This window comes from Chamaea fasciata, unplaced genomic scaffold, assembly GCF_029207755.1.
Source record: "Chamaea fasciata isolate MVZ Bird 193981 ecotype frontalis unplaced genomic scaffold, bChaFas1.0.hap1 SCAF_9, whole genome shotgun sequence".
NCBI classification, from domain to species: domain Eukaryota; kingdom Metazoa; phylum Chordata; class Aves; order Passeriformes; family Sylviidae; genus Chamaea; species Chamaea fasciata.
Window position 1 is genome coordinate 11,678,854 of NW_027094094.1, and position 14,536 is coordinate 11,693,389.

Below are 14,536 nucleotides of genomic sequence, written 5' to 3' on the forward strand. Positions count from 1 at the left end.
TGACAGACATACAGAACCCAGCAACATCAGAATGAGTCATAGATGTGGACAGGAAAAAAAGAAAAGGAAGAAACAGGAGAGGAAGAAGTTTTTCCTGTGACTGCTTGTGATTAAAATAATCTTGTCCCTACACTGCTATATTAACATACAAGATAGCTTGAAAGATATTCAACTAAAAAGCTCTGATCCTGCCACCTACTTGATGAAACAGAACACATTCTTTCCTTCACCAGCAGAAAGACATCACCAGCATAATGTTCTGACTAAACTCTTTTTACTTTTGTTCTCTAATTTTACCTTCACCTTGACCAACAGAGCAATGCTTTAAAATCTGAGAACAGAAAATAAATGTAATTCTGCTCAGGATATTGTTTCTGTTGGCTTTACTCCTTACTCCAGCCTTTAAGTTAGAACCTAGAATAATAACAACAGTACTTCAGACGGGCAGAGAAGGATTATGACCATACACTCTCCCCTAGCATATCTAACCAAAACTGGGAGCCTTTACTAGATAGTTCCTGCAAACATGACTTCAGCAGGGCTAGGTGGGCAGGGCTGCAAAGTGAGCGTTTTAACAGTAGAGCTGTCTGAAGAGATAACCAGTCTGCACTAGGAATCACGACTTCACAAGCCACACTATCTGTTTTAGCCTTTACAGTACACTGCTCCTCTCTCTCCCTGTATAACCAGTCCAGTGACTAATAGCGGCCCAGAAACTGAAAGGAAAAACTGTTTGAAGACAACATTACTTGCTTTTTATTCATTTTCAAGACACCAGTATTACAATTCTTAAATCAGGTAACATCATCATTTCAGGGACTGCCCGCTGCAATGCCTCCAAAGAGGCCAGAGGTTACAGACCATCACCTCTTGAGTAGAGACATTTTCCTTAATGCAACATTCATGGCCAACCACGACTTTCCATCTCCTGCTTAAAGCCAGCACATCCTTCCCCCAACATGAAGGAGTGAAGTTCACAAAAGTTTCCAAGCCTTTTCAGAACAGATTTATTCCCCACTATGAAATGCAACCACAGAAAAGCCCCACCAAATTACACTGACTTCCCACACTGAAAAACAGTATTAACACTTCAGCCAGCATGTTCCTACTGGCACCTCAGAGCCCATAATCACATGCCTCAGGGCTGTTCTTCAGATACAGCTGGAGGTAGTTTTTGAATGTCTGTGGGTCAGTTATTATAGCCTTGATAGCAGGGTCCTCCTTCATGGCCTCCATCCAGCGTTGGAGCTTTGGGGTGTGATTCAAAGCACTGCAGGAAAAAGGAAGAGACTGAATAAAGCAAATGGAAAATTTGGAGGACATCAAGGAAACAAACAGCTTGAACAGTTTCATTTTACTACTTTCTCTGTCCAAGTACAATGTCCAGTTTAGAGCAGGATGCTTCCCCCAAACTACAATACAATACAAGCTTTCTTCAGCAGCCCCCAAGAGTGGCCCATTGCTGCAGTGTACACCAGGAACATTGATGCTGAGGCACTTCAGAACACACCAGAAGCCAGGCAAAGTACTCACTCTTTCAGCTGGAATGGTTCCAGACGTTCAAACCACGGCCAGATCATGTAGTCAACCATTGAGATTGAGTCCCCACCATAAAACAACGTGTTGCGTTTGGCCAGAACCTGTGAAGGGTGAGAGATGTCAGCTGCCCCCCAAGGAAAAGTGCAGCACAGCACTACACAAAAACCCCACTGCACAGTGGAAGGCAGGCACACTGCAGGGATCTCAGAGAGCAAAGCAAGGAGATACAGTGTATTGCTCTTGTGCACACAGTATTAGCATAGTCAGTTAATCAGTATAGTTAAGCTTAATACTACAGCTATTTCATAAACTCAGCCCAGCTCTACTCCAGAGGTTCAAAAACTGTCACAAAATATGAATCACTAGCAAACTGCAGCATGTGCACAAACAAAGAGGAGTTTAGCTCAGAATGTTTGTGATTTCTTGCTTGTCACAAAGCATAAATGGCACAGACTAATTGAACACAGCAACGCACATGCATTTTTTGAGCAACAAGTCCAGCTAAATTTATCATCCTGCTAAATTAGACCACCATTTTAGCAGGGACTCTTTTCCCATGGCAGTTGAGGCCAAGTGGTGTCAGGGAAGTATTTCTAACATTACATCTCAAACTGCATTTGATTCCAGATGCAAAGACAACAGGAAGCAAGTGTAACTTACATCAGAAAGAGATCCCCCTCACAGCTCAGCACAGAAAGCAGGGCCACAAAGCATGCAGCAAGTTCTCCTGTTACATTTATGACTCTGATGCATTTTCAAGTGTCGTGATCATCCAAGTTTAATATGCTTTAAGGACCCTCCAGAGCTTGTTCCCTTCTTTCATTAGATTAGTGGCTTTATTTTCAGGCACTTTGGTGTCTTAAAGTCAACTCAAAAGACCTTGCAAATTTTGGTCTTTTTTGGGACACACACCACCCTATACACTCATATGACATTTATTTCCTGTCCACAACCCCCATGATCTAGTAGAAATCTTAAAGCAGCCCTTCAGAAGCACAGATCTGTTTGACCTCCCAGGTGTCTGGGAGAACACCACCAACAGCTGCACAAGGGGCAGAGATGGGAACACAGCCCCCTCTGTTGGGCAGCAGAAATCGAAATACAGAAGTGTTCCAAAGTACTTCCCCTCTGGAATATCTCTTGCAATATGCTGAGGGAAGTTTGCATGGCTCTGTTCTGGCCTCCCATTCACAGCTGACCATCAGCTGCTGCTGCAAAATCATTCAGGGTATAGTAAAATAGAGACACTGAAGGAACAGCAAGTTATTTCACAGTATTAACCAAGTAGCAAGAAGGTTAATCCTTTCTTAATGTTTAACACATCTGTATTTCAGGGAAGTGAAACACAACTTCCCCCAGGAACTCGTCATCTGCACTACTCCAACCTCAGTCTAATCAGATGCACAAGACTACCCTGGAAACAATTGGGTTTTGGCAGCCCAAGGAGATGGGAAAGCAGGATGCACTGCACTGTTAGAACTAGGAAAGTACAAAAAGGTTATGGGCAGCTTTGCACCAGAACAAAAACACTCTGGAGGAACTTCTCTTCATTGATCACCCAAGCATTGGCTGTGGCTGCTAAAGACAGAAGGAAAGGGTTCGTGACAAAGACAAGTCCAGCAGCTGTTCAGACTAGCCAAGAACCATTCCTGACATGGATTGTCAAGTGGCTAATACAGCATCAAAGCCACCTGACACTTCCTGGAGCTCCACTGAAGTTGCGTTACACCACCAGTAGCAGAACATGGTCCAGGGTTGGATTTCTACAAGGCACACATTACATTCTGCTTCCACCCACCTCCAGAGATAAGCTCCAGAATGAAAAAGATTTTATGCCATCACCAAGGTATCTGCACTACTTTCAGCACAGATGCTCTTCAGCAACTCACTCTTCAGCTCTTGCTCTTAGCACATGCTGCAAGATCTCCTTTACTTAAAGCAGAACAAAAATAGCCAAGACAACAGCAGCCTGCTAGAATTCAAAAACCTCTACAAGGCTACACAGTCTTTATCATTAGATAAAGTTTAGTTTAGCTATATAAAGTTCAGTTTTGCTACTTGAAATTTATTCTAATGGTGCCCTTGTGCATCCTGGGCTGAGGGTAATAAACTGATTGTTTCTTGCTGTAACTACCAAGTAAACAAGAGATCTACCTCCAAAGGCCACAGCATGAAAGGAAAAAAAAGGAACATATAAAGGCTGGCAATCTGCTTGTTATTATGAAATACTCTCACCTCTTCAAGTTTGCCAAACTTTTCAGCAATCTCTGCTTTCAGTGCAGTGGTGTCCTGTCCATCTTTGACTGCCAAAACATGCTTGAAAAGCAAGGATGTTATCTATACAAAGGAAAGCATAAGGTTTTTAATGCACACATTACAAGAATACAAGTTAATCACTCAAAACTTCTAAGTTAACATTTTAAGATACTAAATGCAAGTTAAATCTTAAGAGATTAGAGATTAAAGAATTACATAAAGTCCATTGATAAAAATCTTTTATACTTCAGAAAAGATAAGCAAAAGCCTAGAGGAAGAATGAATACAAACAGTAGTGAATTTTAGTCCTGTAATAAGAAGAGAAGAGTGAAAACTGCTTCCCATCTGCACATTTTCTTTCTTGCAAGACTTCCCTCTTTCCATTCAGTCTATTTACAAAGGCCTTTTGCAAATATATTCTCCCTTTTATTCGCCTTCTTTGTCCACACTCCTTTGCATCTTCTGTTTCTTTCTCTCCTGTCTCATATCCAAAGACTTCTTTCACTTCCTAGACTCCTCAAATCACATGCTAGTACAGAGAGGCCAAAACCAGCCCCCCTATACAAGTCCCATGTTTACAGCCACATGCCATCTCTTGTCCATGGTTTTAGACTCTCTCACGCAGGCACTTCCCACATCCTGCCTCCTCATAGTACTTCCTAGAGAAAGGATCAGAATAAAATACAGCAATTGTCACTTCCCAGGTCTCACATATTCAGTTGGTTTGGTCTGCTAACCTTTGCTCTATTGTAGGATGCTCAAAACCCTACCTCAGTCATACAAACTTTCATTTGCTTGGATGCCTTCCTGCATCCATCCTTGCACCTAATTCTGGGAGCAGTTCAGAGACATGGTGGATTACATGTGCTCACAACAAAAGGTCCCAAATATCCCCTCTGCTTATTTAAATGCTCATCCCTGCATTAAAAAACCTGCCTTAAATGATGAAAGCAACATCAGCAACAGAGCTGCAGTTTTTGGTGCAGTGGTGAAGTCAGAAACACAGTCCCACTCTGATCACACAGTACCTTTGAGAAGTCTTCTAAGAGCATCCTCTGACAGGCTCGCTCATAGGGGTCTGCAGGCATCAGCTTCTTCCCTGGAAATGCTTCATCCAAGTACTCACAGGTGATTGGGGACTCCCAGATCAGCTGGCCCTTGCTGGTCTCCAGAACTGGAACCAGCCCAGAGGGGTTCTTCTCAAAGTACCACTCAGGTTTATTCTTCAGATTGATGTTGATTACTTCATGGCTAAAAGAGCAAAAGAAACAAGACCCAGAGAGGCTCAGTTCTGCTCCAGTCCACCCCATACCATGGTGAAATGTAGTCACCTCAACAGTTCAGTACTTGAGAGAGGCAGCCCTCAAGCCACTGTACTCCCATTTTCTTTGAAGTTGTCTGCAGGACTAATCCTTTGACACAGAAACACTGCCACCTTTGCACTGACTTGCAATGAGTTGTTTGCAGACTGTATGCATGTCTTTTATTGGTTTAACAAGCACCCAGCTACCAGGCTAAAAGCAAAGATTAGAACTCAGCACATTTAGCACATTTGAGCTCAGGGGCAGTCTAAGAAAGGAGCAGCTGATAGCAAATGAGCTACACCCAAATTAAGAAATGCACCTGAACCTTAACCTCCCTAACACCAAAGAGCAAATCAGGAGAGCCTCCTTCCTACTTATCTTCCCAGCCTATGGCCTCATACAGAACAAGTGCTTTAGGGCAAAGGCAAATAGATATTGATTAAAAAAAATACATGAGAAATATGTCTATATTTAAAACCCAGAAATTATATGGTGAGTTGTATGTGTAACCCCAGAAAATTCCTAGTAAGCCCAAAGGTCTGCTAAACACAGCTGAACCTTCAAAACAACTGAGAAGTTACCAGAAGGCAACTACCACATCTAGGTAGCCATAAAACCCCTCCAAAATCACTATGCTACAACGAACCTCCCAGCTCCAAAATCAGTCCAAAGACACTAAATAAAAACATAATTAAACGGACCCAGAAGTTTTATTGCATCTACTCTTCCAAAAAACCACCAAAAGACCCATGTGAAAAACAAAACTAACTCAACTCTCCTTTTACTATCAAGAGACCTGTTAGCATTCCCTATTCCAACAGGAACTCCTGGCCCTGTGTTGGGTAACAAACTGCTGGCAGTACCAGAAAAAGATGGAGAAAGCTTTTAATTTGTACCTGAGGGAGACATTAGACCCCATTCAAGAATGCTGAAATTACAGGGTTATCTTGAAACAAACACAAGCACTGAATTTCATTAACTTACTACAGCACCAGAACAAGACAATGTTATAGGAACACGATACATTTCCTCTTTTAAAAAGGTCATTCACTCACTCGTGTTTTGCTGGGCAGTGACACAACAGAAACATTGAATATTCGTACCTTCCAGAATGTCCACGGCCACTCACATCAGAAACAGTGTATGTTATATCTCTACTCACATTTACTCAGGGCAATCTATCACAGGCAAGAATTATAAAAGAAAATCAGCTTGGGGTTTTTACTTTGGGCCTTTATGCAGTTGACTTCATTCCACTTATCCAAGCTTTAGAGCGAAATCACTCCCAGAACGCCTCTTCTCAACCCGCTGGTTGAGGAACGTTTAATTTAGGAAAGAAAGGGAGCTAGGCCCGCCGCCGGCTCGGTGCGGGCCCCGGGGAGCGGGAGGAGCTCACCTGATGCCCTTGGCGCGGAGAACCAGGCGCGTCCGCTGCGCGTAGGGGCAGAAGCGCATGCTGTAGAGCCGGATGAGCCCCGCGGGCACAGGGCCCGGCGCCGCGCTACCTGCGGGGAGAGGAGAGGACAGGGGCCATCACCAAGGCCCTCACCCAGCCTCTGAGCGGCGCCGGCCCCGCGCCGCTTACCCTTGCCCAGGCTGCGGGACTGATCGCCCGACATCCCGACTCGACGCGATGGTCTCCGACCAGCGACTGCCCCCGATCCGCGACTGCCCCGCCGCACCGCCCTGCCCCAGGGCCGCCGGCACCGCCCGCCGCGGGGACGGGTGTCCGGCTCCGCCTCTCTCCCTGCCTCCCTCCTTTCCCTCCCTCCCACCTCCCTGCCGTCCCGGGGGAGCGCTGCTGCCGCTGCTGACCCGAAGAGCTTCCCCGGTGGTCTTTCCCTGAGCCGGCCGCCCTGCCCACCCAGCTGGGACAGGCAGGGTTCGGCTGCTCTCGATACTCTCTCGCCTTCTCTCTCTCTCCGTTTACAAAGAACTGCACAACCAGCTCCGGCATTCCCGTGGAAACGGGACACCCACGGCCGAACCCCACCTCGCGGGCCGGGTGTATTTATAAGCAGTGCCTCCAGCAGCTGCTGAGCTACCAGGTTCCCCTCAGTGCCTCCTCCACCCTCCAAAACCCGATCCAACCCCACCTTGAGGGTAACAAGAAAGGTTTCTCTCTCCTGCAGCTGTTCTGCTTCATGATAAAAACCCCAAGACAATAACCCAACAGACGAGGGCATAGCAAAAGTTAAATCCAACTTAATTACTACAGTGCAGCTATAGAGGGATTCATGCTTGCTTCTGCAAACACGATCTTTGTGGGAGCATCAGTGCATGCACAGAGCGAAAGAAAGAACCAAAGCACAGACTGAAGTCTTGTCTGTCCCTTTGCTCCCTCTTCACTTCAGATTGGGGCACCAGGGCCTTCCTTGTACCAGCTTTCCTTGGAGTATAATAATGGAAATGGATGTGTTTTCCTTTAATGATTTTCACACATTCACAGTGTCCAAGTTGGTCTCTGACCACAGAGGTAAAGTGATTCCCTTCTCCATTCACCAATCTTCACGGTGACACTGTACAATAATAAGAAATTGCACATTTGTAGGGACCAGTGGGCTGGCACAGCTCTTGCCAAAGGGAGGGAAAATCCTGGCCTTCCTGGCAACGCATACCCTCAAACCCCCAGGGCTAACAGAACGTTCTCCAGTCTCGTAAGTGGATCCATGCTTGCACAGGGGGCAAGTCCTCCCTGTTTTGGTTTGATTTTGTCACTGCAGTTGGGCCTCAGACACAAAGACCAATATCTTCGGTGGTGATCTCACCTGCAGATAAACCCCAAGATGGTCACTAGTAACATAACCATGACCTTGACACCATTATCCATTGCAATGGAGGAATTTGATTTTTGTTGAGTAACTGCTGCTTGATGATGTATTATATTAAGCAGGTCAGCACAGAAAGGGAGTGGTTATTTGTTGCACAAGACTGCCATGCCCTAGGCAAACAGAACCTGTACTTAAGGTGATCTTTGCCAACAAAATGGTTTCCTCTACCATAAAAAAAAAAAAAAAAAAAAAAAAAAAAAAAAAAAAAAAAAAACCACCAAAAAAACACAAAACACAAAAAACATGCTACAGTGATGGTACAATAGACCCTCAGAAGTACCAAAGAAAGTAAGCCCACTTTTCATTCTCTCCTGGTGTTGCCTGGCATGCAGAGTGCCTGTGGAGACGAGTTGCGAAATGGGCTTGTCCTGCTGCTGGACAGAAATGCCACTCTCCCTTCATTGCTCTCGAGCACTGTGAGTGACGCCAGAATTGCACAACTGCACACTGCCACTGTACAGGGAAGTAACAGCACACTAACACAAGCAGTACAATCTTTCCTTAGTGAAAGGGTTTTCTAGGACTCCAACACCTTAGAAAAGGAGATCTGTTTTTTAGATACTTGGGAGGTTCTTACTGTGTTACCAGGCTAAAAGCTTCAAGTAGAGAGGGAAAGGCTGCAGCTGTGCTTTCTCTTCTTTCCTGGGGAAAACTTATCCTCAGCTCACTCTGAGGCTTCAGGAGCTTTAGCATACACAACCCAGGAAGAACTTTTGTCCCTTACAGAATTACAGGATCATCAAGATGGAAGAGACATTCAAGATCATAAAGTCCAACAGTCACCCCTAAACCACATCAAACAGCAGCAGATCCAGACCCCTCCTGAGCACCTTTAGGGATGGTGACTCCAGAAAGACAAAAGAGGCAATGGGAAAACAGGTACAGCTGTCCTGCAAAGAGACGGGCAGATGGAACTGGACCAGGTGCAGGGACACGCAGGGCGACGAAGAGACGGAACCCAGAGTCTCTTCCCCAAGGCTAATGCACTCCTACACTTGATTCAGCAACAACGGTTGCACAGGTTTAAAAGCCCCAGATATCAGTGGGTCAGGGGCAGAACCACGCCATCTTATCAACCATAAGAGGTCCGACAACGCCCCTCACACTTCCCGCCGCTCCGGTGAAGGAGGACGCTCCCCCCCCAGGGCTGTTAAACACCCGCCTGTACTCATTGATTGGCTGGCGCAGGGGCGCGGGCCAATCAGCTGCGTGCTCCCAGCGCGGCCAATGGCGGGTGTCGTTGCTGTTTCCAGGGCGCGGGGCCCGCGGCGGCGGCGATGGCGGCGGGGCCGGGCGCGGAGGAGCCCGGCACGGAGGAGCCCGGCACGGAGGGGCCCGGCACGGAGGGATCCCGTGTGGGGGGACCCGGCACGGAGGGGCCCGGCCGTGCTGCGGAGGCCGCGCTGGAAGTGAGGTGGGGGCGGCCGGCACAGCCCCCTCACGCTCCTGAGCCCGGGTGGGGTGTCCTGCGCTGTGCTCAGCCCGCGGCGGCTCCGTGAATAGGGCGGTCAGACAGGGAGAGGGAGGGAGGCTGCGCTCTCGGGGGCTGGCGGGGCAGCGCGGGGGAGAGGGAAAGAAGCGTGGGCACGGATGACAGGATCAGGGTATAGGGCGGGTTCTAGGGACAACCGTGGGTCATCTGGTCCAACCTCCCTGCTCAGGCAGGGTTATCCCAGAGCATGGTGCGTGGGATTACATCCAGACGGTTCTGGAAGAGCTCCAGTGAGAGAGACTCCACAGCCTGTCTGAAAAAAACCGTTCTAGCGCATGGTCGCTTGCACAGTAAAGAAATTATCTATCTATTTATCTATCTATCTATCTATCTATCTATCTGTTATATATAAAACAGCCTGACCCCTTGTCCCCTTAGGCCTTTACTGGATGTATAAGAATGATAAATTGCACTGTCACCCCTATTAATTTATCCCTGCATACAAGTTTTCTAGATTCCATTTTCTAGATTCCACCTCCACAAATAGAAGTTAGATGCTTAGTTTCCACTGATTCGGACCCAGTGTTGCAGAAAAGCACAGAGCTGGTTCTGCAAGCTTGTTCAGAGAGGGCTCGTGTGCCATGGCACCCCTGTTCAACCTGTACTTGTATGAAGGAAGGCCCCGAAAAACTTTATCAGCTGACATGTCTCCTCTGTTGCCATGGCTTTCAGTTTATCTCCACCAGCACATTGTCAGTGCTCCCAGTCCCCTCTGGCTCCGTGACTCCTATGTAGAAAAGGAAGCCAGGAGCAGAAACTCATCAGAAAAGATAATAGGAAGTTATTGCTGGACATAAATTTATTTCAAGACCAGCAATTTTAAAACATTCCTAAGTATGAGAGTGCTGAGGCTTTAGTATCATCTTCTCTGAAGAGTACAAAGGATCAGCAACTGAGCCAGTTTTATGACTGACTTATGTTTATGAAAGGAGTGTAAAATTCTTCTGGTCATTGCACAGAGCAAAGGTCTCTCCCAGTCAAATTCTCTGATTTGGAAAAAGAGCAGAGATGGGATGTTTCTGAGTGATAATTCAAAGAGAGGATCCTAACAGCAGTGTTGTACACAGAGAGTATCTCACACTGCTGGAACTTTCCTGCCATGCTACCAGCAGGCTAAACTGACATCTTCACTTGGTGGTAAATGCAAATCCCTTTGGTAAGATGACCCAGATATTTGTCCCCACACTTTTTGAAAAGCAAAAACATCTGCAAGCAATAGTGGATTTGTTGACATGTTTTAAGTTCATAAATAGACTCCTCTCCAGTAATTTATTTCAGTCCTTGTGTAACACATCCTGTTTACATTCCAGAGTTTTACCATGTTAAAGTACTGGAGTCTTTAAAGCACAACAGTCCTCCTGGTTTGTTTCATATAAACAGAAGCTGTACCTTTATATTTTTTATTTTATGTGTATGAGATGAACTATGAAAGTGCAAAAAGGTTAAGCAAACACAACTGGGTCCCAAGTATAGATCGTACCCATGCAATTCTTTCAAATAAAGTTAAACCCTTTGCTGTGGTTTGTGAGAATGAAACCAGAGCCTGTGAACTTGGGTGACTTTATTTTTAGTGAAAACTGAAAGAAATAAAAGCATCTCTCCATGTTCTTATGCCAGTTCTTTGTGCTCCTTCAGGATAACATTGACCTTATGTTTTTGGAAATGCTGAACTAGTGACTCAGAATACCAGATCTTAGTTGCTGTGGTTTTGCAACAGTGGTGTGAGTCTAACAAATCCCAGTCATCAGTTCACTGTAACTGAGTTTACAACATTCCCTTTTGCACAGTATTTTGAGAAATGTGTGTCTGATTAATGTTTTAACTTTCCAGTTGGGTTCAGGGATTCTCCAACAAGAACTTGGCCTTTGTCAACAATCAAACTGTCTGCTACCCTTGTGGCAATTACATCCTTTTCCTGGACATCAAAACAAAGAAGACAAGAGCAGTGCAGTGTCAGGCTGGCCAGGTGGGAGCCTTTGCAGCAAATGCCAACAGTCAAGTGGTGGCCTTTTCTGACAGGAAGCTGAATCCCCTCATACACATCTACAGCTTTCCAGAACTGAGTAAACTGACAGAATTAAAAGGTACTGATGTGGTAACCATCATCATCATTTCATTAAAACAGTATTTTCATCATCAGTTTCTGAAGTTGTGGGGCTTTTTTATAAGACTTGAAAAACAGGGACTGTTTGTCCCTGTCACAGGACATGTGACAGGGAACTGTCTCATGAGAGAGATTCATGGAAAGCAGTGGAAGGAATTGATTTAGGCTTAAGCTGGGGAGGAATATGACTATGCATAATGAAGCTAATTTAAAAGGAAAAGGGGTTGAATGGAATATGTTTTAGGAAAATGTAATCAGAATAAGCAATAAAATCATACTGCAGTAGACTCCCAAGCAGACTGCTGAAAGCCAGATGAGAAATCCAGGATGTGGGGGATGAGGGTTCTTGCAGTTAAACTTTGTAGTCCAGGATCTAATGTATACTTTGGCCTACTTCATGTAATTTCTCTCCTTGGTTTAGTTGCTTACCTTATTCATGTTTCAGTTCCCTTGCCATTTAAATAAGGATCATGATGCTTGCTTTTTCATGTATATGAATAAAATTGTGACTGCAAAGGATTTCATGGGACTTGGGGAAAAATACTTTACAATTTCAAGGTATTATTGGAAAGGAAATTGAAAAAAATCCAAGCAGTGATACATAGGGAACATTTTTATGATCAAATCAAAAGAATAATCTGCAGTGAAGCAAAGAAATCAAAGGCCTGAAGAATATTTAAAGAATTAAAATGGATATAGAGACAGAAAAGAGTATCTGTGGTACTATGAAATAAAGTCTGGGACAATCAAAGACCATGTTCTTTATTTTTACATTTCAGGTGATGTTCAGCTGGACTATACCTTACTTGCATTTAGTTTTAGAGGCCCATATCTTGCCAGTTACTCTTCAATCCCTGAGTTTGTTCTTTCAGTATGGTAAGAGTTAAAAAAAATCTCTTACACCATTTGTATTTAATTCATATTTTTGTATGACTAGTTTAGCATAGATTAAGCTAACAAATGTGGAACACATATTGGCTGCCTTCATCTCTTCGTTTTTTTCTCCTGACTGATCATTATCTGCAAACTTTCTGGACCAAAATTGCTGTTTATTTTCTACTGTTAGTAGACACTAGTCAAAATGGCTGTTAGCTGTAGCAAAGTTATCTTTTACCTTCATCCAAGTTTTGTTTTTTGGAGTGCTTCCAGAGCCTCCAGCATCAGTTAATTATCTGTTCACTGTTGGAAGTTGAGCACCATGCTGTTTGAGGAAGAAAGTTGCCTGCTGAAAAGAAGAACAGGGTTCTAAAGCTGATTTGTACTGGTTTGTCCCCCTGGACTGTTCAGTGGTCCTCTTAATTACTTTTGCTTGATCTTAGTTCTGGCTTCTAATTTTGCTCAGTGATTACACTAACTTGGGTCACTGGGTTAGATCACAATTTTCTGCTCATTGATGTGAAATATTATATAATGCAGTGCAGGTACAGAAAGGTAGAATATTTGATATTTTAATTGTACGGTAAAATACAATCCTGCTCTTGCCTCCATTGCCAGCAAGCTCCCATTTACTGTGGAGTCTGAGCACTTCAAAATAAGTGGGGAGGGTGAAGTAGGAGAAAGGCAAGGAAGGACATGTAAGGAATAGTTGCTATAGTCTGTTTACTGATGATCTTTTTTACAAATATAAGTAAAGATGCAGAAACTCGTGGAATTTCAGAATTTCAGTAATGACAGTAGATACTATTATGGATGCCTCTTCTTTATCCTTCTGAAGAAGGATAATGTTTGCTGTGAACTCTGATCATACGCAGTAGTTCAAGAAGGATGCCTGTGTACATCACACTGAAAACCAACAATGGCTCACTGGCCTGACAGCTGCCACACTTGTCACCTACAGCAGAAGTAACGCACGTGGTCCAATGTGTTCATTGTGTGCTCTTAAACAAAAATTCACCATCCTGAAAGACTTCTCTAGATTATTCTTAAAACCAGAAATACCTAGAAATGTTTAAATGCTTTAAAGTAGTAGTGATTTCCAAGGCCAAACAATTTTAACCAGTTTGAATTAGCCTGTTACAACTATCAGCAGGTAATTGTCACAAAAACCATCTTAAGTCCCAAATAATTTAGTAACAAAATACAATTACATTAGAATATTAAGCTTAGAATGTGTAATAATTTGAACAGAGGTGTGTGAATTTACTGTGAAATCAGGACCTTCATTTTTATGATTTGATTATATTGTGCATTTATTGAAGATATGTGTGTGCATAGATGTCAGAAATCACAGTGTTGAGCATTAAATGTCATGGCTATATGACAATTACACAGACCCAGGACTTAAAGGAGCTAGTTTAGAATCAGAGGTCTAAGAGAAGTTTTGAAAGATATCAGTCTCAAAATATAAAGAGATTTTGGATAACTAAAAGCTGCCTTTCATCTGAGATATTATATCCCTAATATTTATTCTTTTCTGTTCAAATGAGAAACTTAATGTCAGATTCCTTTTCAGATATATGTTGCACCACAGTTTCAGATCTCAATAAATTATCTAATGTAAAACCCTGATGGCATTATCTGGTAGGTATGAGAAGAACATGCTGACAGATCTTTAGAAAGCAAGATACACTGATATCTTTAAAACTCAGAATTGTAGTTTATAGGTAGTTTTACTGAGGACTTCTGCATATGTGTGAATAATTCCTGTTTTTTGCATATGCTGTAAATGTTAACCATTGTTTGCTTCATGACTGTTTCTGTGAGTGAATTTATTGCAGCCAGACTAAGGGATTATATTGAATCCATTTACAACAGTGTATGCATTTTAGATTTTTCCTCTCAGCAATAATGACAAATACTAAAGCTATAAATGTTATTTAGATTAACAGTCAGATAAATTGTCCAATAAATTAAGAAACATTTCTAACCATTTTCTCAAATGATGTGAATCAGTTCTTGAATAGAGCCTAAAAATGCAAATACCATCAAATATTAATCTGAATATTGAAAAATATGCAAATTAGATGAGGAGAACATAAAATAGGTTATATTGGACAAAAGAAAAGTCAGC

General features: G+C 43.6%; 2 protein-coding genes across 3 annotated transcripts in view; one reads left to right on the plus strand and one right to left on the minus strand.

Moving 5' to 3' along the window:
• Nucleotides 1-732: 732 nt before the first annotated feature.
• Nucleotides 733-7,100, minus strand: GSTO1 (glutathione S-transferase omega 1). Of its 2 annotated transcripts, none has more exons than XM_066190967.1 (6): nucleotides 6,915-7,100; nucleotides 6,496-6,604; nucleotides 4,824-5,046; nucleotides 3,775-3,876; nucleotides 1,534-1,640; nucleotides 733-1,270 (listed from the first exon to the last, which is right to left on the minus strand). In XM_066190967.1, the coding sequence occupies exons 1-6, from the start codon at nucleotides 7,054-7,056 to the stop codon at nucleotides 1,117-1,119; spliced, it is 837 nt and encodes a 278-aa protein (XP_066047064.1). In that variant the 5' UTR covers nucleotides 7,057-7,100; the 3' UTR covers nucleotides 733-1,116. The 2 variants fall into 2 exon arrangements, with proteins under 2 accessions (XP_066047064.1, XP_066047065.1); XM_066190968.1 differs by lacking the exon at nucleotides 6,915-7,100 and adding an exon at nucleotides 6,685-6,803.
• A 1,156-nt stretch (nucleotides 7,101-8,256) lies between these two features.
• CFAP43 (cilia and flagella associated protein 43) overlaps nucleotides 8,257-14,536 on the plus strand; it is a 42,505-nt gene continuing 36,225 nt past the window's right edge. The window contains exons 1-4 of the mRNA XM_066191702.1: nucleotides 8,257-8,395; nucleotides 9,119-9,344; nucleotides 11,253-11,506; nucleotides 12,306-12,402. Coding sequence (XP_066047799.1) covers nucleotides 8,257-8,395; nucleotides 9,119-9,344; nucleotides 11,253-11,506; nucleotides 12,306-12,402 — 716 coding nt within the window. The remainder of the gene's footprint in view (nucleotides 8,396-9,118; nucleotides 9,345-11,252; nucleotides 11,507-12,305; nucleotides 12,403-14,536) is intronic.

Bases quoted from the DNA above. Each gene is read 5' to 3' on its own strand.
- GSTO1 (XM_066190967.1), bottom strand. From the start codon at position 7,056: ATGCCGGAGCTGGTTGTGCAGTTCTTTGTAAACGGAGAGAGAGAGAAG. The intron at 6,605-6,914 runs GTCAGCAGCGGC...CTCTCCCCGCAG, and splicing joins CCACCGGGGAAGCTCTTCGG to GTAGCGCGGCGCCGGGCCCT. The intron at 3,877-4,823 runs GTACTGTGTGAT...TCCTTTGTATAG, and splicing joins TCTTAGAAGACTTCTCAAAG to ATAACATCCTTGCTTTTCAA.